General features: G+C 27.3%; 5 protein-coding genes and 1 long non-coding RNA gene across 9 annotated transcripts; 1 reads left to right on the forward strand and 5 right to left on the reverse strand.

Moving 5' to 3' along the window:
* Nucleotides 1-2,127: 2,127 nt before the first annotated feature.
* On the reverse strand, nucleotides 2,128-3,761 carry LOC100741677 (60S ribosomal protein L9). 2 transcript variants are annotated; one of them, XM_003491602.4, is made up of 4 exons: nucleotides 3,673-3,761; nucleotides 2,862-3,000; nucleotides 2,340-2,667; nucleotides 2,128-2,253 (listed from the first exon to the last, which is right to left on the reverse strand). In XM_003491602.4, exons 2-4 carry the CDS (start codon nucleotides 2,997-2,999, stop codon nucleotides 2,147-2,149), a joined length of 573 nt encoding a protein of 190 aa, XP_003491650.1. In that variant the 5' UTR covers nucleotide 3,000; nucleotides 3,673-3,761; the 3' UTR covers nucleotides 2,128-2,146. The 2 variants fall into 2 exon arrangements, with proteins under 2 accessions (XP_003491650.1, XP_012244330.1); XM_012388907.3 differs by lacking the exon at nucleotides 3,673-3,761 and having other exon boundaries at nucleotides 2,862-3,023.
* A 363-nt stretch (nucleotides 3,762-4,124) lies between these two features.
* Nucleotides 4,125-5,335, forward strand: LOC117151999. The gene is made up of 3 exons (XR_004462202.1): nucleotides 4,125-4,418; nucleotides 4,709-4,807; nucleotides 4,948-5,335. It is a non-coding gene; the product is annotated as an uncharacterized LOC117151999 (long non-coding RNA).
* A 1,399-nt stretch (nucleotides 5,336-6,734) lies between these two features.
* Nucleotides 6,735-12,487, reverse strand: LOC100741798 (inner nuclear membrane protein Man1). The gene is made up of 11 exons (XM_012388949.3): nucleotides 11,947-12,487; nucleotides 10,940-11,652; nucleotides 10,750-10,852; nucleotides 10,264-10,475; nucleotides 9,324-9,538; nucleotides 9,117-9,245; nucleotides 8,892-9,021; nucleotides 8,269-8,545; nucleotides 7,862-8,083; nucleotides 7,615-7,799; nucleotides 6,735-7,315 (listed from the first exon to the last, which is right to left on the reverse strand). Exons 1-11 carry the CDS (start codon nucleotides 12,111-12,113, stop codon nucleotides 7,188-7,190), a joined length of 2,481 nt encoding a protein of 826 aa, XP_012244372.1. The 5' UTR covers nucleotides 12,114-12,487; the 3' UTR covers nucleotides 6,735-7,187.
* A 756-nt stretch (nucleotides 12,488-13,243) lies between these two features.
* LOC100741916 (mitochondrial-processing peptidase subunit beta-like) lies at nucleotides 13,244-15,633 on the reverse strand. Its single transcript, XM_003491604.4, has 8 exons — nucleotides 15,123-15,633; nucleotides 14,890-15,061; nucleotides 14,662-14,818; nucleotides 14,353-14,564; nucleotides 14,137-14,280; nucleotides 13,924-14,069; nucleotides 13,651-13,854; nucleotides 13,244-13,588 (listed from the first exon to the last, which is right to left on the reverse strand). Exons 1-8 carry the CDS (start codon nucleotides 15,318-15,320, stop codon nucleotides 13,448-13,450), a joined length of 1,374 nt encoding a protein of 457 aa, XP_003491652.2. The 5' UTR covers nucleotides 15,321-15,633; the 3' UTR covers nucleotides 13,244-13,447.
* Nucleotides 15,634-16,056: 423 nt separating this feature from the next.
* LOC100748375 (F-box/LRR-repeat protein 12) lies at nucleotides 16,057-19,907 on the reverse strand. 3 transcript variants are annotated; one of them, XM_012388997.3, is made up of 8 exons: nucleotides 19,694-19,907; nucleotides 18,539-18,745; nucleotides 18,196-18,457; nucleotides 17,989-18,111; nucleotides 17,436-17,597; nucleotides 17,163-17,357; nucleotides 16,886-17,076; nucleotides 16,057-16,814 (listed from the first exon to the last, which is right to left on the reverse strand). In XM_012388997.3, exons 2-8 carry the CDS (start codon nucleotides 18,730-18,732, stop codon nucleotides 16,637-16,639), a joined length of 1,305 nt encoding a protein of 434 aa, XP_012244420.1. In that variant the 5' UTR covers nucleotides 18,733-18,745; nucleotides 19,694-19,907; the 3' UTR covers nucleotides 16,057-16,636. The 3 variants fall into 3 exon arrangements, with proteins under 3 accessions (XP_012244420.1, XP_012244419.1, XP_024225282.1); XM_012388996.3 differs by lacking the exon at nucleotides 19,694-19,907 and adding an exon at nucleotides 18,985-19,052; XM_024369514.2 differs by lacking the exons at nucleotides 16,886-17,076; nucleotides 19,694-19,907 and adding an exon at nucleotides 18,985-19,177.
* An 817-nt stretch (nucleotides 19,908-20,724) lies between these two features.
* Nucleotides 20,725-25,350, reverse strand: LOC100742035 (zinc finger protein 853-like). Its single transcript, XM_012388986.3, has 3 exons — nucleotides 25,014-25,350; nucleotides 24,440-24,823; nucleotides 20,725-24,364 (listed from the first exon to the last, which is right to left on the reverse strand). Exons 1-3 carry the CDS (start codon nucleotides 25,152-25,154, stop codon nucleotides 22,721-22,723), a joined length of 2,169 nt encoding a protein of 722 aa, XP_012244409.1. The 5' UTR covers nucleotides 25,155-25,350; the 3' UTR covers nucleotides 20,725-22,720.
* Between the last annotated feature and the right edge of the window lie 901 nt (nucleotides 25,351-26,251).

The following is a 26,251-nucleotide window of genomic DNA, read 5'->3' on the forward strand; positions in this document are numbered from 1 at the left end:
TCCATTGAAATTAATATTTAAAAAATAAAGTTTAATTTCACTAACTTTTTTACTGATTAGTTACTTACATTAACTATTTCTTACTTATATTGAATTATATAATTTTAAAAACATAAATTAAAATGACGTCAAGAATAAACGCGCGCATTCATACATACACAAAAATGTGTATACATTTCTTTTGAACCACCTATTTATTATCCATAAACACTTCAAAGTTTCGACTAACGTAGACATTTGTTTCAAACAAATTCAAAATTATGTCAAACAAGAAATTATTGATTATTAAAAACATCAAGGATTTCATAAATATTTATAAATTGATCAACAATTGTATTTAACATTTTTAAATTATAATTTTTTGTTGACTATTCCTGAAAAGGAATTTAGAATATGGCATGTCTAGTATTCGCATAATAATAACTTTCTAAAAAATAATCGTATAATTACTGTTTTGATCATTTATTCAAAAAGATTTCAGATCACACAACCATTGAGAGACCGTGCATGATGTTTCCGTTATATTACCAATTCAGATCGTGCAAATTTTTGTCTCACAATTGAAATTTTAGCATTCACCATCAAATATACAAGATCAGATATACAACAAAAATTTCTATTATTTCTCACATATTTTACAATTAATTATTTATATAATTGTAATATAGTTACAATTTCTGTTATTATATCGAAAATATTAAAAGATTATAATGTATGAACATAATTTTCATGAACATAATAATATCTCCGATAATTTTTTTCGATTACCTAATTTCCCGCTATTTTCAACCTTCTCGATGGTTTCCTTGAAAAAGATATTCAATGCACGACTTTCTTTAATCTCCATATTACTAATAGCAGTATAGTACAACAGTAGTGTGAGATAATAATATTTGGTGTATAAGATTTACGTAATATCTTCACTAAATGTCATTTTCATGATTCTTTTGATTTGTTTGTTAAAGGGTAAAGAGTCCTACCATATATAAATATTAAATAAATTAATTTTTGGATTTAACAATAACAGAGATATATGTATATGAATTTACTTTTTAAATATAACTCAAATCGGTTATATGTAAATGATCTAAGAACGTTAGTATCCGAGTCTTAACATATAAAGTAGGTTTATCATCAATTTCTAGAAATTTAGGAGATTACATAAAAAATTGGTATGTATGAGGAAACTATTTCGTTTCATTCGAATAACTATAATTAGAAAATGGAAAAGACAAACTTTCTCTTAATTGTCAGAAAATATAATATTTACGAGTATATAATCGTTTATTAATTACTCTGACACTGTAAGAAAAAAGGGACAAAGTAATGTACCATCAGTATAAAGTTTTCTTACGTCACAAAGAATAGATTTTAAATAATCTCATCAAAGAAAAATACAAAGATAATTTCTTGATTAAAAAGTATCATTGCAATGTGCTTTTTTTTAATTACAATGGTATTCGAAGATAGTAATAATTGAAAGACATATTTTATCATAAATTTTGATATCTTCATATTTAAGAATTGATAAATTATACTCTATTTATCAATGACTATCATCTTTAGCTTCTATCTAAAATTATTTGTTATATAGATCATTACGACAATAATATCCAAAGAGATTTATCTAATATTTTTTTATAAATGATTGCATTACTTAATCGCTATATTGTATATTAAATTGTTATATCATTCATTATGATGTCAAATTTAATATGTATGTATACAATCAAATAACCATTAATAGACCTCTATTATCAGGATGCTATACTACACTATCACAATGAGATTTGATTCAGAATGGTCATTGACTTCCTAACCTTAGAATTTTTACCAAGCTTACCTACGTGCCATTAGCTTCCCTCTCCTTAATTACTTAAAATTATTGCTTTACATATCTATCTACATACTATTTTCTCAAACATATATCTAATTACACAAAATATACACGAAATATCCTGTAAATACTTTTTAATCTTGTCTACAGTCGGTCTGCAAATATATTTTATTATGAAAAATATAACTTTATTACAGCGCATTAACAAAATTTCTATATTCCATAAAAAATAGTATGTTTATTCTATGAACAAAAGGTCATTAACAAAATACATATTAATAAAAACTTCATTCACATTGTGAATAACGTTTATTCATCATCTTGTACAACTGTTGTTTTTTCTGACACATAAAGACCATCCAAGAACTTCCTAATGTCCTTGTTCTTTACTGTCGTTGATTGTTGTATAAGAGCAGCTGAAATAAAAATAATCATTAATTATAATTTTCTCATAACAAGGATTTCTTCCTGTATAAATGTATTAACTCAAATGGCTATTTACCAGATCGGGAAACATCTTCTAAAGAATTTCCTTCTATTATTAATTCGTCTTTCTGTTTAGCTGAATTCGCAACAGTCACTCCAGGTGCCATCTTTACACGACGAATATATTTTTCACCCAGGAAGTTACGGATTTCAATGACAGTATTATTCTCTGTAATAACACAGTTAATGGGGAAATGAGCATATACAGCTCTCATTTTGTATTGGTATCCTTTAGTCACTCCCTTTAGCATGTTTTCAATGTGAGAACAGACTGTACGGACAGCAGCTAGTTCCTTTTTTGTTCCAAACCATTTTTCAACTTTCAGTAACCTTGGACTTACCATCTGCAAAAGAAATAATATACTGAATAACAGTTCTAAGTTATATTATAACTTATTTAATATACTGTGTTCATCAGATACAGATATATCATTTATTAAAGAAATGAAGGGGAATCCAAAAATATCATCAGATATAATCTAAGTTTAAATATTTTTGTATTACCAATTATTTAAACTAGTTAGGTCTCTTTACTTACACGAATGTCAAGTGCAAGGTGTTTAAAAGAACGTTTAAGAACACCCCTTGGTCCTTTTACAGTAACCAAGCGGGACTTGACTGTAACAGTCAGTCCCTCAGGTATTTTTACTGTCTGATTGGTCACAATTTGCTTCATCCTGAAATGCATAAATATATAACTACAATACATAAAACTTTCTAACATGTTTAAAAACTTTAAACAAAACTTTTATTCAACATAATTTTTAACCACAGAATAACGTTTACTACAATTTAAGTAGGCAAGTTTCATTTCCATGTAACGTGGAAAGTATGTATAATGTTCACTTCAATTTAATGCATTCCATATTTTGCTGGGTAAGATAATATAAAAGCAAAAACAGAATCAAATACATATAATACATATGCTTTATTATTGATATTTATACTTCCTAGTATTTGTTTTATAATATATACAAAATTTGTAGCTTATGTATTGGAACATCAAGTCAAATTGTCAAAAGACTTAAATATTATATAGATAAAAAATAATATATGACTATCTCCATTTTTAAAATTACAATACTAAACTTAATTAATTTAAATGCATAAGTATATCATAACATATTTACAGGAAAGTTTTGCTAATAAAGCAGATATGTTTAGGAAAACTGAAAAGTAGGGTTATATGCAATTGTGATCAAAACGATCATTTTCCAAAAATATTACTTAGCCTTGCACAAACATGACAAACGATATCGAATAACACGTATAATATGTCACAACATTGATTGCATTGCTAGATTGTTTCGGATTTCGTGAAAAATGTTTTCTAACCAAGATTTCATTACCTCGCACACGCTACAGTATAACCGGAAAGGACTGAAGCGTTGAGAAAGCATGTCTGTTGTGTTCTTGAATAAGTAAAATATATAGATAAACATATATATAGTGTTTTATTCTAACCATTTATTCCAATTCACCCTGCAGGTGGCGTATTTCAAATTTTTCGAAATATCCTTTATTATGCAAAATTGCAATTTTACATGCAAACTATCAAATTGAGAAATATGAAATGTTTTTTAGTTTAATATAAAAATAACTATTGTGCTATGATAAAAAAATAATTTAATGCTGTCAAATATTTTTTTCACGTATAATATATCTTTTTATAAAATAACTATTCTTGGATATGATATCGTTCGTTACTTCTTCATTTATAAATAGTAATTATTATAAATTTTTAACAAAATTCTCGAATAACATTTTAAGAGGAAACAATCTATGATCTACCTTTTTCGTGGTCAAAACTTAAAGCTAAATTTTTGACTGTGAAATAGCCGACTATGTTACTGGAGAAGATGGTCTCAGTATTAATTCATTTTGTGCGTGATTTTAGTTTCGCGTCTTATTTTGCATTATACGTAAAGCATGAAATATGTATCACATTCAAAAATTGAAAGTGAAAAAATTAGCTAAACATTGTAAAAATATACGATACTTTTGTTTAAGAAATAAAATGTAGTTCTTTGGTTATTTCTCGGAACCAATAAATATTTTGAGTAAATCTTAACATACGTAAACATTTTAAATTCTTGTAAGTAAATTCATTATGTATGATATATATTTGTTGTATACATATATATGTATTACGCTATATTTCTCACTATTAGTTTTCACCACACATTACTTTATTACAAATCTAACAAATGAAACAATTCTTCCTTTTCATATAAAAAATTAGTGATATTATTATCTTGTTTTTCTTCCTTAATCAAATAATATGTGATGTCATGTTTGGATGCAAAGAATACATCATGAAGTATTTTTATTTATTTATTTACATTTTATTTATTTTATTTACAAGTATTTATATTTATTTAAAAGGAGTAAGTTTGAAACAATCGATGCAAAAGGGGATTACAATATATGAAAATAAATATGAAGATCTTCCCATGTTCAATACACTGAATACTGAAGTAAATGGTATATTGGTAGAAATATTCATAAATTATTTTTGTTCAAACATATAAGTAATTTTAGTTGTACAACAGTAGACTTTAATTTTTAGACTATTGAATAATATTTTTAACTGAAAATTTTATTGGTATAATTTCTTCCACTAGAAAACATTGAAATTTTTAAAAAGATACCGAAATATGGATAATGAGCTCCAAATAAATTTTGTTATAAAGGAATGTATAACAGATATAGATATTAAACAAGAACAGCCAAACACGTATATCTCTAGTAAAGATAACAAAACATCTGTACAATCAAATGAAACATTAGATAAGAAAGATTTGTTAATAGCAAGATTACAAGGCAAATTGCTAAAAGGAAAGAATGTATATCGTATTATGAAAGTATAGTACAGCTTATGAATTGTAAACTTATGAAATTGAAGAAAGTTCGGAAAACTCATTAATTGTTGAAAGAACTTGATTTGTAACTTTGGTAAACAGAATATAGTTGTTCCTTAAAATATTAAATATAAATAAATAAAATTTATATTAAAAATATGCATATTTTTTATATTTGTACTGACAAACATATGTATATATAATAAATCCAATGTTTCAATAATAAACATTATAATATTAAGATGTAAATGTATGTAACAATCAATATATGTATCATGTAGAATTTCATGTTTATTAAAATTTTTTTAAATTCCTCTTAATACATAAAAATTTAAGGCGAGCTAAGTTTTTCTTAAAGGTAAAACTTATTCAACTTGTATGTATAACTAAGAGGTAATACTATTATTACACAGTGAATATACAGAAATTAAATTATATAAAATATAAACACACATCAGATAATCTTGAAATCATTATGAATAGAAATTGTTTATTGTTACTACAATGTAACTATTATTAAATGTATTGTGTTGTATTATAGTTATCAAAAACTATTTTTCTTTTAAGAATTTTGTGCACTTTAGAATTGTAGATGTCTCATTAAAGATACTACTTCTTATGTGCTGTTTTATTTCGTTTTATCTTTAAATATTCTGTATATCTCATTTGTTAAAATCACATTAATTGAATAAAGTTGTACATATATTTTGCTCATTAGTATTATTGTGATTTGTATAGATTATAAAATGTTGATATAACTAAGTTTCTTTATATATCAAACATTGTTAAATTTAACATGTCAAAAATATAATGCATGATTAAAAAAAGAGATTTGTGAAATGTTTTCAATAGATAAATTATGTTGAATATTTAAAAAAAAATATTGATTTCTATTGACCTTAGTTTGTACTGTAGTACTATTTTCGACAGTATATTATTTTCATTAAATCTTTTAGTTAAAAAACTAAATAAATTTATATCTCTGTGATATTATTTATTCTGAAAAAAATGTAACGGTAAATAATTTAAAGAAGTCTGATATTGTACACAGACTTCACTTCTAAGAAACATATATAGATATCAAAAATCGTTAGAAAGTACACAAAATACAAAAATTTAATTTATTCATTATTTTAAGTAGCAATATACGTCGTCATGCGATATCGTGCGTAAAAGAAAGTACTAAAAATAATATTACAAAATTTAAAATAAACTGTATTTTACAATACTCGTCTACTAAAATAAAATAAATAAATTTATTAGTAAGAGTAACAGAAAACAACTCTTTAAAAATTCAAAATCAGTTGTTTCCTGTATCATTTGTATAAAAAGTATATGCTATTTAATTAATTCATATCTGTCAAGTTCAGCTATAAACTAATGTTGTGAATGAATATAATGTATTATTGTTCTAATTCATTGAATGTTAATAAGGTGCAAGCATCGTTAATAATTTGGAGAAAAACTATTGCCAGAGGGAGGATTAAATATTATGCGACAAATTAATGTTTGTTTAACGCACAAGGAAAGTATATCACATAGCACAGAAATTTAGATATACATATTATCAACATTGTATATTGCTACTTGAAAAACTTTTACAAAATGCAGCGCTGAAAATTACGTCTCCACACTTACTTTACAGCAGTATTATAAATAGTATAATCGTTGAGTCTCGTATTCTTTTTCGACTTTCTTACCTTAAAAAAGGTGATAGAACATAATAATATACACGTTACAAAATCAAAATGAAAATGCTTATAAAAAAGTCTTTGCTTATTCGATTCTTAGAATTCTATCACACAATTGCGAGTTCTTCACAGACTCTATATTTCTGCGCGATAGTATGAAGTTCTATACTCTTATAGAGCAAAAAATAGAAGTCTCACGAATTCTGGTCCGCAAACAATCATTTCAGCGGCGAAAATTCAAATTCTGCTTGTTATTCATATGTATACAAGCAAAGAGGTATTTTGTCATTTTACATCCACATGGCATTTCTACTAGTAATCAGCTTGCATAGATAATCGTTGATTATTACTTGGCTTCAACGGCGTTGTACAACGACGTGCGTCTGGAAATCTTTCGTAATATCTCTCCAATCTCAGGTACTTCACAGTTACTAAATGACCTGGAAGAGATAATATTTATATATATGTATAATATTCATATAAAATAATATAATATATACACACACACAGATATAAATATATATAGGGTGTCATAAAAAATCTTAATGTCAGATAAAGAGAAAGGATCAGCTGATTCATTGATACCAATATATTTATTGTTTTTGTACATTTTTGTACAGGAACATTTTATGTCATTTTGATATCTAGAATCGACCCTATAAATATTCCTCTCATATTTTGCAATACAATAATAGATATATTAAGAAACATTATATTAAAAAATTGTGTAAATACTTACCATCAAACCAACATCCATGTAAAGCCCTATAAGCTTTCCCTGCATCTTCTTGTGACATACATTTCATGTATACACAACCTTCTCGACTACCACGATCTATACGGATATGAAGAATTTTCACGCCCTCTCCGCATTTCTCTAAAATAGCATCTTGTACCTTTGTTTCCCAATCATCTTCAAACTCTCTAAAAAAATATATGTTTTCATACATACGAGAAATATGAAGAAATATTATTAAAATACTTACACATCAGCATCAAACATATGCCTTATCTTCAAGCAAGGTGTCGGCGAACAAGTCAAACTATTGACAGAACCTTCCATTGTTTCAAATGCTTGACCTTGCCATACTTTAGACTTTTTATTTAGAACAAAATTCTGGCTATTTGATTTGTTAAGACTGTTGTTAGGTAACCAACGCCACACATGAAATTCTTCCCCCGAAACCTGTTGTACTTCTCTTCGAATTCTGAAATCATGTAGTTTTATTTAAAACATAGAAATGCATGTTAACTAATATAAATAATAAAAATAATAAGGAGACTACGGATTTTTATGCATTTATAGGAAATTTGATGTATTCATAGAAATATAAATTTATATGAATATCCGTAATATACTATTCAAATTTATAATGTTTCACTAGATTTGTACCTGGATTCATTTTCGTCCAAAAATTTAACTGCTTTTTCCCAAAGTCCAGCCATCTTTTTTCGATCTTTTGGGGGTATAAGATTATCACGTACATGATTTATGGCAAGAAAACTTTCTTGCGTAGTGCCGCCAGATGATGCAACTGCCGCATTTTGATGGTGCATCTCGACCATGTTAATAATGTCACTAACAAGTTTAAACACTTCTCTCTCGGTACTTTTCTTATACCTTATATACCAAACGAATAATTTCTGCATCCCTATAGCTGCTAGGACGCCTGAGAATATATTGTAATATTACTCATATATAGCACTGAATTATTATAATATATAATAATTGAATTACTATAATATATATAAAGTACAATATATTTCCAGTCTATCATTATCACACACATGCATATTAAGCTTCGTGATGTAGCATGCACAATAGAATTGCAAAACCAACATTATTAGTAATAACAAAGAGAAAATTTACTAATACGACGTAGTTACAGCATTAAGATACTAAACTTGTAACAAAATATAATACTTTAGAACATAACATTATCACGTTATTATAGAACCTTATAGAGCTATATTTTCAACAAGTTTCTTCCCATAATAAGTCGGTCAAAAATTTACCAAGTGACACAATTAGAAGGGAGGAGAATATGGTGAAAAGCTTATTCTTGATAAGACATTGCATCGGCAACTCAGGATTCATAATCACCATTCCGACTTTCCCACTTAGACGAGTAGAAAATAATTTATCCTGTAATAAAAGGGTGCCTTTTTCTTTAATTTATATACATTAGAAAACGCGGAAGTAGAAAGATAAAGAATGATCGATAAACTGTTTTACAATACCAAAGAATCCAAAATATCACCAGAGTTTCCACTATCGTCACTTATATCTATGAGAGAAATGCCCCATTTAGGATTCTTTATGACGAGTAATTGTGCGTTTTGCAAATCTTCTTTTACCTCTAAACTCCTCTGTATAGAAAATTGTTTTATGTATATACAATATAACAATGTAATACTTGATGTTCCATTTGAATCAATTCAACATACCACTTTATTATTTGTAAACATTTGCATGATCTCTGAATCGGTCAAATAAGGAGTTTCACTGGAATTGTCGCATATCATGGACACAGCCTTTTTCGTTAAAATCGGTTGAAGTCGCTTCAACAATTGTAATACAGAATCTACATTTTCTTTCATTACACAGCTAGCTCCAGGCGCTTCACGGTCATCTCCAACAAAACATAATGGTATGTTGCTATCTACAAATTGAAATATAAGACTAAAAACAAAATTATCAAGAATTATAATATATATATTCTACAATATTCTTTTTATTTTTGTAAAAGAGATATCGTATATATCTTGTATCTATTTCATGCATATTAAAAGAGAGAAGATTTTTTTTAACAATTTAATCAAATGATAATAATATAAAAGAAATAGGATAAAATCATTATAATGGGAAAGGAAATAAAATATCAAAATTAATACATTGGTAATACTTATTATTTTATTATACATGTTAAAAAAAACAATACATATCTTAAACAGACTATTACGAAACTGATTATACATTATTCAATGTTAAAGATGAAATTTGTGTAAAACGATTAAAATCCACAAATTATTAGAATTAATTGTAATACTCATGAAATTATGAATAAATTGTATAACAAATTAATGAAATGTATTTGAATAGAATTGTATGTTCAGATCTTGTCTTTAGAACTCGCAATTGTTATACAATACAAATTTATATATAGTACTCTTTAAAATGTTAATAATTATTTTATTCACATACATTGACAAATTTTTATTTATAAAAAACATCGCGTATATTGCAACATTCTTGTTATTAATAATAAAATTTATTTAAAAAACTTTCCCACAAGCTGTTAGTTGAAATATATAATTTGCATTGTATATTTCTTTTCAAGTATTTCTCCATATGTATTACTTAATTGTTACGATTCTGAATACCTACCCGTTGAAAGTGATGGAAAGGTCTCTGCTTTTCCACCAAGTCCCATGTATATAACAGCAAGAATCCCGAAAAATAAAGCAAGTACCACTACCAAAATTACAGACACCATATTGTGGTTATTTCGTATATCTTCCCTATTTGTAGATGATGGTTTAAACATTCTATTCACTGTATCTCGAGATCTGTCGGCGAATGATGTTGTATGCCTGGAACTGAAGAAGATATATTTATATAGCTCTATAATATAAATATAGCTTAATACAAATTGTATTTACAATATAATTACAGTTGATGAAACCAATATAACGAGGTCGTAAATTAAAGCGTTAAGTGGCAACAGTCATTAATATAATTATACTTCGGACTTTTTGATATCTCATAGAAGCATTTTAAACAACAAATCATTAATAAATTGATACATAATATTTTTGCCTACAGTTTTCTATTCTGATCTCAATATATCAATTCCATCAAGTATCTACATACCTTGAACTGGATGTTGGATATAACGATCTTAGGGAAGAAAAATGACCATTTGAATCTTTTTCTTTTAGATCTGGTAAATTTGATGTAAAACGCGATGATGGACCTAAACAATAATATGTAAAATAATGAATTAGAAACTCTCTAATATATACATATTGTATACTGATTATTTTAATTTAAAAGGACTTACTTTTTAAGCTAGATAAAGAAGAAGATGGTAAATTAGTAGACCTTGAACTAAGTCTCCTCGTAAATTCTGATAGGAATGGTGTTTCATAATTTGCCAAAATATCTCTTTGATTTGTGTCTGATTTCGTACACACATCTTCATTGATCGAGTGTATTGGAGAAATATTAGAATCAAAGAGTGGTTCACTATACTTATTATCTTTTATCGTATGAATAGATCTCGATTTTGAATCATAAGGTTTTAAACCTTGATCTTGATCAGAAACATTATGTTCATATGTTCTAGGCTCATTAAATTTTCCACTACTTGACAAATATTTAGGTGGAGAATATGATTTAGGTGGGGAGTATGACTTAATTAATGGGGAATATGGTTTAATTACTTCTTCAACAACATCTGAATCTGAACCAGTCTCCAAACCATCTGTTATACTTGATGTCTTACTAGTTTTCATATATTTTTTTGTAGTTTTTGTTATCGTACGAGTTGTGAATTGCGAAGAACTATCATAATCTGGCACTGTAGGATCCTTAAATTCAGGATGTGTTATCTTATCTTTAACTGGATTTTTTGATATGTTTACACCTGAGGATGCTGCTACTGCTGGTGGTGGCATAGGATTTGCTAAAGTTTGCCTTCTACTACTCACTGTAGTCTTCTTCTTTTTGCTAGTCGTTGTACTTGTGTCATCATCTGTATCCTCACTGCTGTACCTAAAATTTTATTATAAAACTCATAAGCTTAACCATTATCTCAAATAATGCATAACTATATAAGAATGCATGAACCTTTCATTGGAAAAATAATTGAGTAAAGGTAAACAAAAGTAATTACAAATTGAAAATATTCCATGTTTACTGACATTATTACATTACGACATTTAAATCAAAGATAATAGAAAAATTTAATGAAACAAATGATTTAAAGAAACATTGAGATATTGCAAAGATACTAAATAATAATAATAAATGGTAAATAATTGCAAGAATACAATAAACTAAAAGTACCTGGCAGCCAATGAATGTCGTGACCCTGTGCCGCCTCGAGTTTCCATGAGATTTTTTAGCTTCTTTAAGAGAATCTTTCTAGTGGTTTGTGTTACCGGGCCCACTGGATACCCGTACTCCATCAGTTTGCTACGCAATTCCGCATCGCTCAGGGCATCCACCGACATTTTGTTTACAGTCAAAAAGCGGCTTTTCTCAAATGAACCCGGTAGAAAATGTTGCCTCGTGCGCGAAGCTTTTGCTAGCTACTTCTATGAAGCGTAGTGACGAGTTTTGTCCAAGGGCAGTCGTGCAATTGGAAAATTCACACTATCACTAAACCACACGTGTCCCACTTCTCAGGATATCATGAATATTTCACCATGATACCAAAAAATGTTAGAAAATGATCTTAGTTACAACTAAAAAATGGCGCAATTTTCTAACGGTCGTGATCACGCGCATACTCGTTCAACACCATTTCACGCTACTCAACCCTGTCATCCATAGTCATAGAATAAAATTTATCAAGATAACCTTACTCGAAACTCACGGTTTGGTATAATTTTTTTCATTCAAATTTCTCTCGTTGAAAATCAATTTAACGTTAAAGCTGTTTTCTTTTTGCAATTTATTGTATAATTATTTTAAATAATAATGTAATGATTGAGTTTTCTTTCATATGATTAATGGACAAAATATTGAAAATTTATTAATTCAGGAAAATTTTTCAATGATTTACATACACATCATTGATTTGTGATTTTTGGAACAGCATATTTCGAAATGTCAATGCTCATACGCTAATTATAGAACGCACATGTAATCGCGAATTACGCATAGGCTTTATTATGACAAAAGAGAAATAATACTATAAATAAATATTAATTGATGTTTATGGAATGTCATACTTTTAGAAATGTAACCAGAGAAGTGAAACTTAAATAGAGATCTTTATTCCACCTAATAAATATGTGATCGGCGAGCGTTAGAATATAAGTCAGAATCATTAGTTTTGCAAAAGTGCACTTATATATCTAAAGTGCGATGTAAGATCAACTGATGGATTTTGGATATATTATTAGAACCATATTATTAACTGTATTATTAGAACCGCAAGCAAAAGAAAACAATGTAGAATATATAAGTGTATTCTACATTGACAAAAATTTGACTTCTACTTTTTTGTGAGAAATATTATAACAAGTATTTTCTTTGGATATTTCGTATATTTTTGTATCTTTAATATATTATTTTATGTAATTCGTCATCTAAGTTAGAATTCAAGTTTGGATCATCAATGATTCATGCGCACATGCATTAATTTTGTTATATTTCTTAAATAGTTACAAAATTACAAAAATTATTGAAAATATACATCATAATTGGTATTTCGTGATTTTGGTTTTATTTCTAGCAAAAATGGAACGTCTAGCTTGGGTCACCAGAAACTCACATGATACAAAATACTTGTAAATTATAAATATTTTTTCAAAGGATAATTAGTATATTACTTTATCACTTAATATCGTAGTAAATACAAACCATTTTTTACATGAGTATAATCGGGAAAACCTTCAATACGGCCAAGAGCTATAACAACTGGGCTCTGATCATAGATGTATTTATGAGAAACTTCCCTTATTTTATCTGCTGTTACTTTCTGCAATATAAAGATATTATTCTGCAATAAAAATATAAATTATTTAGTACAATGTGTTCTACCTCATATTCCACAACCCTATGTTCAACAGGTTCATAACATCCATGTCTATACACGTTTTCAGCAATGTCAAAGAAACGATTTACTGGATCATTTAGTATTAGTAAATCTTTTGTAATGCATTGATGAACAGCTCGAGATACTTCTTTCTGGGTTATTGTTGTGCATAATTTCATCCACTCCTTTTGTAATGCACGAACCATATACTATATAAATGTTACAAATATATAAATTGTTAAAGACAAAGCTTTTTTTTCGCAATATTTAGGATATACCAAAAGAGTTGAATAGTCACAAACGAAATAACAGCCCCAAATACTAGTACTCTGTGCCCAATGATGAAAAAAGGATTTATACATATAACATAAGTCTGTATTGTATGCATAGTGGGCAATAAATGGTGCATTATGATTTGCTCCACCTAAAAATATTATTATGAATATTACATATTAAACTGTACAATAGTTAAATATAGATTATTAACTTACCATCTGACTTGTCCCAAGAACCTACAATTTCTTTAGCTACAGTAAGGGCAATGCAATCTTCACGTTCTCTATAACTTGATCCTTCAAATCCTATTACTGCATATCCCATTTCATTATCATCATCTCTTAATCGCATTTCAGCAGCTAAATTGCACATGAAATATTTATATAAAAATATAATGAAGTAATCAGAGAGAGTAGTAAAGTTTTTTTTACCTGTGAACCGATATTCAATTGGATCTTTACAAAATCGTTGTTTGTTAGAAACTCCAAATGATGATTTATAATCCTCAATATTACATCCAAAATGTTTACAAACAATTCTTTGTAATTCTTTTAGATAAATAGATCCAGTACAGACCATCGTCATATAACATGTTTGAAATAAACGATTACGAAATTTAATTAAATTTTTCGTAGAAAATTTTCTGCAAATGTAACATTATGATTAATGATTAAAAATATATACGACATCTATTACATAACTTTTATAATTAAATATTGTTTTTGAATTTTCATACTTACTTTACTATGTTAGTTGCAGGGTATACACTAATACCAAGAGCAGTATCCTGATATGCAATAGTTGGTAAATAATCCATTATAATTTTTTCTCGATCTGATTCCATCTCAGAAAGTTTTTCTAAAATTACAATTTTTTCTTGTGTAACATCTTTATCACCTAAAATATCAAGATATAACATATTATTATATATTTTATAAAGTTCTTCCTCTTATATGTTACTAACTTACATATTACTCCATCCAAAATTACATTCGCAAATAACTGAATGAGTTTATCTATTTTACATGAAAGCACTGTTCCATAAAAAAGAAATATATCTCTCATAGCAAGAGCTGTAACTTTTCCACCAATTTCTTCTATCATGCATTCTATTTCTTCTTTGTTACTGCATTTTGTCCTCTGTGTAAAGTGTAGGAATTTAATATTAATTTTAATAAATTTTATAATATTTTTTACTTACTCTGAAAAATAAATGTTCTAGAAATATAGCGCTACCACGTTCTTCCAGTGTTTCATACATTGCACCAGCTGGAATGAAACATCCTATGGTGGTAGTGAAAGATTTTTTATGTTCACATATAAGACGCATGCCATTATTCAAATAACAAGATTCTGTTGAGCTTTCTATATCAAAATGTGTATTTAAAGCTTTAGACATTTTTCTAGAAATGCCTTTAAAGTCCTGTGCCTTATAACATTTACTTGAAATAGAAACAAATTCCTTAAAAATGAATTTGACATAGCATTATCTTTGTCAATATTTGTAAATGACCTAAAAAAGTTAATGTAACACATACTCTTTTTATATATTTATACATAGTACTGTCTTGAATCTGGAATAAATATTTTAAAAATGCTATTATTTTTACTTTAAATTGTCCATGCAAAACAATTCGCGTTATTATATTAAACAGAAACTGCAGTTTTACGCAGATAACAATTGAAGATATACATAAATATCTTATTTTTTTACTGTTCTTTATAATTTATAAGAAAACAAATAATTTATAAATTTGATGAAATAGAAATTTTATTACGTGCAATGACATCGTTAACAATATGAAAAAGAAATGGAATGATGTTGTACGATATAAAAATCAATAACACAACAGTTTTTTGTATATGGCTCTAATGCTTACATAATTTCAAATATAAAATAATACAACATACATATATAAAATAATAACAAGAAATGTATGTTTCATAAATGATGACCAATATACAAAATTTTGATTATGTTCATAAATAATTGTTAATGAATCAATTTGTACACATGTACATACGAGAATTACTTAATCAATAATTTTTTAAAATATTACCATCACATACCTGTAGTCTATAACTTTTATTTATTTTTTTGTAATAAATAATCTTTATAATAAAAAATCGTTTTCTCAATAGTTTTTAAATATCCTAAATATATGATCTTTTTAAATTGAACAAACTCGATGTATGAATTTAAAAAGATGTATTAAAGTAAAAACTTATTTGGTTTCTACCATTTGTTCTTTTGCATTATCAGTACGGCACATAACTCTCTCTCGCTCTCTCTCTCTCTCTCTCTCTCATTGAATAATGTATTTAAAATACTTCATACATATATAGTGCCTTCATTTGATAATGAAATTTCATTACCATCAACGCAAAGCAATGTATCCGATTTGTTACATTAAAGATAGAAAATGCAATAATATTAGATTGCACACAAATATTTATATACAATATAATGGAATTGTAACACATGCGCGAATAAATATATTGAACACACATGGAAGTTGTAAAATTAAAATATAAACTTGAGATATTATTCTATGCTCCGCATCATAGAATTTATGTTTATTATTGAAATTAATGAAAAATAAAAAATTGTTTATACTCCTAATCCTTATAATTATATTCATTTTTGCGGAAAATAGATTTATACAACAATAAAAGTATCATGTTATCAAAGCCTCCAGAATGACTCTGTACTTCTCAAATGCTTGTGTGTGTTTCATCAAAAGAGGTAACTATTTTAACGTTCGGTCTTTGTGTCTTAAAAGTTTCAACACCTTGTCTTGTAACAGATGTGCCACTTACATCCAGATGTTCGAGACTCGATGCATTTAAAGCTAAATGTACGAGACTTGAGTTTGTAACATGTGGATAATTTCTGGAATGCATAAAAAATTGTCATTTATTACTGTTAAAATTTGAATCAGAAGTTTTCTAATCTAATAGTACCTAACAACCAATGTTTTTAAATGAGGATTATTAAATATTCGTTTGTCTCCTTCTACAACTATAACTTCTTCTGCCAAATTATTGATTATACGATCACAAGTATCACTTCCAAGAGCACAAATTGCTCTGTCTGTTATTAGGCATCGTCCGAACATATAATTCTCCCAACGAAATCCATCTTCGACTAGGAACTAAAAGCGGAAAAAGATGCAAATTATAACAATTGTATATATGTAATTTAATTCTATTACTTTTTGCACGTTGTCATTATACCTACTTGTGCAAGATTTCTATCTTCATATACAGGATGTTGATTCAAAGGTTCTCTCTGCAAAGGTCGAGATTCTGAATCGGGCGATTCCGTGTTTCTTAAACTGGAAGGACATTCCAGATAAAGATGTGTCAAAGTTTTAGTACAACTAAAACATCCAACTTCACTATCACCAAGTGCTGTATCTCGCAAATCAAGAATCTGAAATATATAATCAATTAATCATTTAATTTATTGATTTATTAAACATTAATAATAACAATACATAAGATTATTTACTTCTAATGTTTTGAATCCAAATCTTGTAGCTAAACTAGTGTAAGCAACGCATTCGCCTAAGCGATGGCACGAGTTTAGCCTTAATTCCTTTAACTTTGGCATCTTACTAATGACCAACAATGAATGTGGAGTAAACCATTCGCAATTACTTAAAATTAAACACTGAAAAATATGCAAATATTATAAAATGAATAATAATAAATTGTGTACAAATTAGTAAGAGCTCAAACAATGTAAAGCAGGAAAAAATAACAAAAATAATACACAAAATTATATGTAATCCACACCTGTGTTTGTATTGTTAGAATACTGATACCTAGGATAGAAGATTAGACTGATAGTTAGAATAGAAGATTGTGAAGAGTTATTTAAAAATTAATTCATCAAATAATTAGTAAGTAAAAGAATTTCTCAATTTTCAATTAATGTAAGCAGTTATTTTGTAACTTATAGTTATTCATTTATAATAAAAATCTATATAATAAAAGTAATTAAGTACATAAATGCTAAAAAGTTTTCGAAAATACGTGCAATTGAAAAGTGAGATTCTTACTGTTAAATTAGGCATATGGAAATTCATTTTGAAAAAATATGATTTATTACTACGCAAATGTTCCATTTTGCAGCCTTCTAATGAAAGTTTTTCTATGGTACTTGGAAAATCTGTAATTTGAATCTGTAAATAGAGAAAATATGTAATTTACAAAAGAATTTTTTAATTTCATCTGCCAAGATAAATAATAAAAATAGTTAAACTTACCTTGTCTGCATTAATACAATATTCCTCTATAATTAATTCTTTAAGTTGAGTACATGTAGCTTTAACTGAGTTGAGAAAGTAAGGACTAAGTTCTGCATCATTTTCACAATATAAATCACCACGCATAGCAAGACTTGTTGTTATAGGCTGTAGAAATTTTATATATTCTTTTAAATCATCTAATAATATAGGTGTTGCTCGAAAATCTACCCTTCTCCATAAAGTTTTATCTTGTGCTATTTGAGCTAGTCGTTGACAAGATCTAGAAACAGTAATAACATGTAATAAAAGAAGAAATATATATACATATATATATTTCTTTATTTAGTTTAATAAAACTTACAAACTTATTGCCATGAGATCTTTAGGATTCAAATATTTAAATATGTTCAATAGAACATCATCAGAGAAGTCTAATATATGTGGATGTATTATTATATCATTTGCCTTTTCATTTTCTTCAAATTTGATGCGTTTCATATCTTCTTCACTACTTGATGCTTTAGGAGATAAAGATCTACTACGTTTCATTTTCATTTTCTTTTTACACCTGTATAACATAGTAAGTAGAATATTAAAATAAAATTTGAACATACCTTAACTTGAAGTAATGAAAATTTAAAATTTTTAAATATTCTATATAACTACTATTAATTTATATTAAATCTAATCTAAAACAAATAAAGAAGATTTGTATTTTTCGCATAGTCATCATATAATCCAAATTGGTCAAGCTGTATATACGTTTTATTCAAAATAATTTATAAATATAAATAAATATATATGTACATAAAACAAATTGAACGATTATGTATCGGAAACACTTGATCTTCTAATGGTTCTAATTCTTCTTGCATCTTTTTAACAATTTTAAAAAATTGAAATTGTTTTCTGTTTTCAAATTGAAATTGACGTAAAAACACAAAGAAAGTTTTGTTCACAAAACAGTCTAATTCTGACTGCTGAATAAGCTCTGTTTCTTTGGCTGAAACCCAGAAATAGTGATAAAATTTCTGCCAACCATACGCCACTATGATCAGTGATCCTACATGACTTTTTTACATATTTTATAAATAAAAGTTAATATATTCAAAAACTTAAAACAATTTTTTATTACAAAAAAAATTATGAATAATTACAGAAATATGTTATTTTATAACAGTATATAGAGTTTTATTTGTTAAAACAAAATGTTGCCAAATTGCATATTGGATATACAATATGAAAAATATTCATTTTAGATCAAAAACATTTTGTAAACATCAAATCAAAGTAACTGATGCTTAATCAAATTGAGAAATTCGTTCACCATAATGTTATGACAAAACTTTACATATGCTATGAAATTTTACTTTCAGGACTTTAATTCGTATCAATGGAATACTTTCTTTTTATAAACAAATCACACAAATTGTTGTACTATTGTTGTACTCAAAAATCAACAAGTAACAACATAACCTTACGTTTGAAATACTGTCACTATATTATTGATACTTACCAGATTATTACATGCAATTTTAAATAAAAATGATTATACTCGAAAAGATATCGTCATAAAAACTAATTGTCTTAACATAATGCACTTAATTTGTTTAATTTGTTGAGAAGTATATCTATATACAAAATGATGACTGCACACACACACTTTTCTGATCAAACTAAACAACTTCTTATAAACTTGACCTTAGTTTATTATAAAGATGTTTTTTTATGTAAGAACAAATTGAAAACAAATTTGCAAAAAAATATATGATGAAATATTAAAACGTATAATTGAAATTTTATATGCAATTCATACGGATCGGAAAAATTATAGAAAGCATTTAGTATGACTTAAAATGCTTTTTCCAAATCCTACGTTACGAATGAAAAAAAAGCGACTTTCTTAAATATCGAATTAATATTTTTTTTAACTTATTCCATATTTTTCAGTGTTACTTAACAACTTCTAATGCTCTTTTGTTTGAACTAGTTCTAGAACAGATAATATACAGCATTCTTATTATTTCCTTAAATAATGAAATCTTAAAAATAATTATTTAATAAATAGCGCTTTTTCTTTATTGTTTCTGTGTTTTATATACATAACTTAGACTATACTTTGTAGATCTATGTATTAATTTACATAACTTAAAATAGCGCGCAGGATTAAAATTACATTATGCATATTCAACGTTTTAATTTATTAACTTAAAAATCGTAATGTCCCTGTAAATAGAAATAAAAATCACGAAATTTAATTTAAATTTATATGGGAAGACTGGAGTAAATAATATACTAGTATCTTTTTAATATATTATAATATATTTAAATATAATATTAGTTTGAAAATATATACAATGTAAAATATAAAAATTAACAGTATAAATTTCAAAAATAATCATATCTGAACAAGTAATGTCATTTTGTTGCAAGTTGCACATAGAGCAGGGGGCTACTTAAAATCAAAGATTATCAATTTTATTTGTTTTTATAAATAGATCTCCAAAACAAATGATTCTCATGACTTTAATAATTAGGCACAAAGTATGCAATTAATAAAAGCACTGTATCTCTTTTTCTTTGGATTTAATATCTACTTTACAATACTTCAGTATGAATAAAGAGGTATTTTCTGCTTTGCGGAAAATACCATTTTCCTTAGGAACAGTGCACTAACAATTTTTCGTCTTACTCACTGGACCATGTTATATACAATGTCATTACTATAAATCTATGTACTTTGAATGTACATCTAGCACTAGCTGATATAGAAACACAGTCTTAAATTCATTACTTCTGCTTTGATATACATATATATATATACAAGACTTTATAATAAAATAAAGTCTGACCAGTAATTAAAATAAATCTTTTGTACTGTAGAAAGTTCATTTGTATCTTAAGACGTTTATTATGCAACAACAAAATTCTGTTATTGTTATGTTCAATTACGAATTCTGTGCTCACATTTAAATGAAGATTTTTGTTTATTTTCAGTAAATAATACGCATCAATATACTCTGTAAAAAATATGGTAGAAAATTGTGCGATCAAATCTTCTTCACTAATACTTGTTACATCAAACAGAGTGAAGAAAATGGTGCAGATAAATTAAATATCACTATAAACAACGATTTGGAGCAAATTATAAATTTTTGGTAACCCACTATTATTGTGCAAAAGTACAAAATTTAATAAGTATATGGATGAAATATTAATAATATATACTGGGAACTTTTATTTGAAGATATAGTTGCCCCCTGTTTGATCTTATTATGTAAGAGACAAATTATAAGAAAGAAAAAAGAAAGAAATGGAAAGGTAACATAAATTAAGTAATAATGTATGCTAATTATATAGACAGATACAATGGAAGTAATGTGGCTTAAGAAATATAAATTCTCTTCATTCTTCTTGATTTTGGTCAATATATGCTGGAAATTTAGCAAGAATTTTAGACAATTATATTTTCCAATATACTTATTTCCAAAGTTTACTGTATGGCACGCTCTCATTTGTTAGAAAACAACGACTTTAAGGTCGTTGTATGTATTATAGTGCTATACAATATATGTATATATTGTATGCATACTTAACCAAAATCTTAACTGTAACAGAGCTAATCAGGTAGATCATACCTGAATTTACCTTACATTTATTTTCCTATTATTTATCCAATTTATATGTATATAATATAAATTTCTTTGGTCTTAGATTTTGTTTTGCATTCTAAGTTTACATACAAATCATATAATCCTAAAATACTTTGCAAAATGGTCATAGATTGTTGCAATCACTGGTTAAAAAAACAAAAACAAAATTATTTCATTGATTCTAATAATTATGTATATAACATATATATAACTAGAAAAGATATTGCACAAAGCAAAATATAAACAATAATATTTTTATAAAATTGATTTGATTGTTTATAATAAAAAAATCTAAATATTGATTACATCATTAACTATCGATGAGAAATTATACAACAAAAATGTTATACATATTTCTATGCTAATTCTATTAGTATAAGCAACTAAAATTCTGATTAGATATTGATTTAATATCTTCATTTCAAGCTAATGGAATTGAAAATATATCTCTAATCAGGTATTGGAACAACCTCATGACTATCTACGCACACATAAATTTTTTAACACACGATTTTTTCGAACATTAAATAACAGTGTGCATTCATACAAAACATAGCATGCATTTCATACATGTAATACTTTACTGGCAAAATATATACAATGTACTTTAAGTTAAGCTCATAAGCCACTGAAGATTCTACTTTCTGACCGACTGATTATTAGTATAATATAAATGATAAGTTATTTAACTTTTAATATGTTTAAAATAATAGTATTTAAATCCATCTTCTTGCCTTATTAAAGTACAAAAAATTTTCTTCTCGAGTAACAGCAGGTATAGTTTAAGAAAATATTTTAGCGCGTCATAAAAATTCTCTTGCTCACATAACAACAATCTTGTGATTGTTACCATTTGGCAAGAGAACATAATAGACACGCTTCCCCTTATCTCATTGAAACTCTTGTACATTATTATGATACTGGTTATTGAATGAACCATTTGGTTGCTCATTTCTTTCAATGACACTCTGCATTTCAACTGTTGATCCATTATTAGACTGACCATTGCTATTATTTAGATTCCCAGAGTTAGTAACATTACTTGTTACCATATTTATATTACTGGTAGCATTTGACTGTTGTGTTTGTTGCTGTTGTTGCTGTTGCTGCTGTTGATGACCATTTGCAGTATTCTGAGAAGAATTATTATTATACTTTGATCTATGCCTAAGTTTGTGAGTTGTAAGATATTGTTTTACAGAGAATGCTTTGTGACAAATATCACATTTGTATGGTAAAGGATCCTGACAATTTACACCATCTCCAATAGTTGAAGCATGAGTTGTTAAATGCATTAAATAATAATGCTTCACCACAAATGACTTCCCACAGGTTTCACAAATATATGGACCCGATACACCATGCGTTTTACGATGTTTGTGAAGATTGTCTTTTCTAGAAAAGCTTTTACCACACATTTCACATTCGTGCATTTTTTCACCTGTGTGAGATACAGAGTGTCTAACTAAATGTTCTTTGCGACTAAATGCTTTTGAACACGTAGTGCACACATAAGGACGTTCACCGGTATGTAGTTTCCTGTGTTGATAAAGGTGTTCTTTTCGTTTGAATGGTTTACCACAAACATCACAACTAAATGAATTACTATTACTTTGTAAAGGATCTTCTTTGTTACTACTATTATCAGAAGTTTCATTCAAAAGGCTCTGAACAGAGCAACTATGAGTGTTCAATTGATTTATGGTAGTGAAAATTTTGCCACACTCTTTGCAAATGGCATTCCTATGAGTTTGTGAAATAACTTGAGGATTTACAGTAATTAAAGATGTTGGTTCAGGCCCTGATTTGATTCTTAAGAATTCAGAAATTTGTCCGATCGAGTTGCGAGATATTGTATCTTCTGACTTTGTATAATCTTTAAATTCTTTTGGCTCGTCCCGTACAGTTTGTGCAACCAAAGGTGTTTCTTTAAATCCCAGATTTAAAAATACTTCTGGTGTAGCTTGTACAGTATAACCCTGTACATTTTGTGTTCCACTTTCATCTTTTTGAGTTTCAGACTGTACTTTCTGAATGATTTGTTGATTTTGCTTAGATTCAGGTTCTGCCTTCAAAATGATATTATTATTTTGATGTACTACCTGTCCTTGAGGTTCCTGCTTAATTGGAAACTCCTGTTGCGTAGCAATTTGCACCTGTTTTTCAATTTGTTGAAGCTGTCTATGTTGTTTTTCAAACTCTCTTTGTTGTCTTTGTAACTGCTGAATCTGTTGTGTTATTTGTGTCTGATTTTGTTGTTGTTGTTGCTGCTGCTGCTGCTGACCAACTTGTGGTTGATTTTGTGACTGAGAAATTTGTCTTTGAGATTGTATTTGTTGATTTATTTGACCATGATTTTGAATTTGATTTTGCACTTGTTGAATTTGTGAGGTCGTAGTTTGTTGATCGTTAATTTGATTGTGTGCTTCATTTGATTGTTGAGGAGATACTTGCTGCGAAGTTTGTTGCTGATAGCTATAATGGGTTTCTGCTGTTGCTTCTACAACAGCAGCTGCCATACCTCCTGCTTGCATCTAAGATAAATATTAATATAAATTAGTAATAGTATCACATAAAAATAATTTTTAATATTTTCTCTGTTAACAAACCTGCATGGCACATTTGTATTGTTGAACTCTTGCTTGGACTCCACTGATAATTTGAATATTCGAGGCATTTATATTACTAACAACAACAGGTTGTTGATGCTGCATTTGCTGCTCATTATTAACTATTTGATTTCCAGTCGTTGTTGTTACTTTCTCTATTCCCTTTAACACTTCATTCTCAGGGGTTGTAGGTCTGTCCTTTTCTGTGCTTTTCACATAAACCTTACCCTCCTTTAGAAAATCTTCTGAGAACCGCAGTGAAGTAAAATAAGATTCTAACATACCCTCTGCGCTCACAACTGTTTCTCTGAATTCAATAAAATTTTCTAATTTCTTTACACATTCGTGGCAAACAATTTTTGGCAAGGAATCTTCCTCCAAAACCTTAAAGTTCAAATTAAATACTAATTATATAAACCATCCATATCCTTTCATACCTAATCAGATTATATTATTAAATAAAGAAAGAATTACAATGACCATATAGATATATCAATAAGAAATTATCTGTTTTATCAATTGAAATTTTTCAAAACCATGTCTGGGTCAAAATGAAAGTGTACAAAAATCTCACTTGTATAGGCAAGTACGTCTGAATCTTTGTTTGAAGTTGCAATCTACGTCCTTCTTCCCGGAAAATATTCATTTTGGTTCCTTCGCTACTAGTACACAATCTGCACAGTTCGTAATAATTCACTCTTCGATATCCAGACATTGTTTTCCCGCGGAAAACTAAATAACGCGACCTTAAAAAAATCGCGGACAGCTTTATTTCCGAAGGAATACACACGTAACAATGATCACTGTTCCCCTATCATCATTGACGATCCTATTTTGCATATAAAATACGATTCTATTTGATATCGCATTTCTGAGACTACGTGAATTGTACCCGTGGCCATTTGCAGCTTGTGTGATTATAGCGACAACGAAGTATAATAAAACGCGCTAAAAATTTAAATTCCTAACTAAAACGTGTATAAACATACACAAATTTAAAAACATATGATAATTTTTAATTATAATGTATATTATTACAAATTGTCTTGCGTGTGATTTTATGATGGCTATACAATAAAATACAATAAATGTTCATTTTAGAGTGCTCGTATTTATATTTATCATACACTTGTAGTCTTAAATTGTTTGAAATTTGTGTGTTAATATAATACATGAAATGATAAAGAAAAGTTAAGAATATAAATACAACACAAATATGATATGGATATGTATTATTTATATAAAAAATATAACATAAATACGATATGTAAGAAATAAAATGAAACAATAAGTAAGGAGTATTTTTTTATATTTTAGCAATAAAATATTATGACTATATATCCATATATATTTTTACTTACAATTTGACACATAATTTGACACAATAATTCATCTGAAATACAAAATAAGTAGAAAATAAAGGATATTGTGTATAAAATAATAAATAAAGAATGTTTACCATCTCGTATGAAATAGAATATTATAACTATATACCTATATGTTTGTGCTTTGTTTACTTGATGCAATAGTTCATCTAAAATATAAAATAATAAATATTGAAAAAAGCTTGTTTGTATTATATTTTAAAATCTTTTTATCGTTATATATAGTTAAAAAGATAATGATTTCCCTAAATGCTCGCACGAAATATAATCTTCTGTTAAAAAATATAATCTTTATTATAAAAAGTATAATCTTTATAATCCTTTTGATTGCCATATGTGATTAAAAATGTTATGATTTCGCCAAATATTCGTACCAAATACACATATAACGATGCGTGTAACAATAGTTGGTGATTTGCGAGGTCCA

This window comes from Bombus impatiens, unplaced genomic scaffold, assembly GCF_000188095.3.
Source record: "Bombus impatiens unplaced genomic scaffold, BIMP_2.2 scf_0582, whole genome shotgun sequence".
Lineage (NCBI taxonomy): Eukaryota > Metazoa > Arthropoda > Insecta > Hymenoptera > Apidae > Bombus > Bombus impatiens.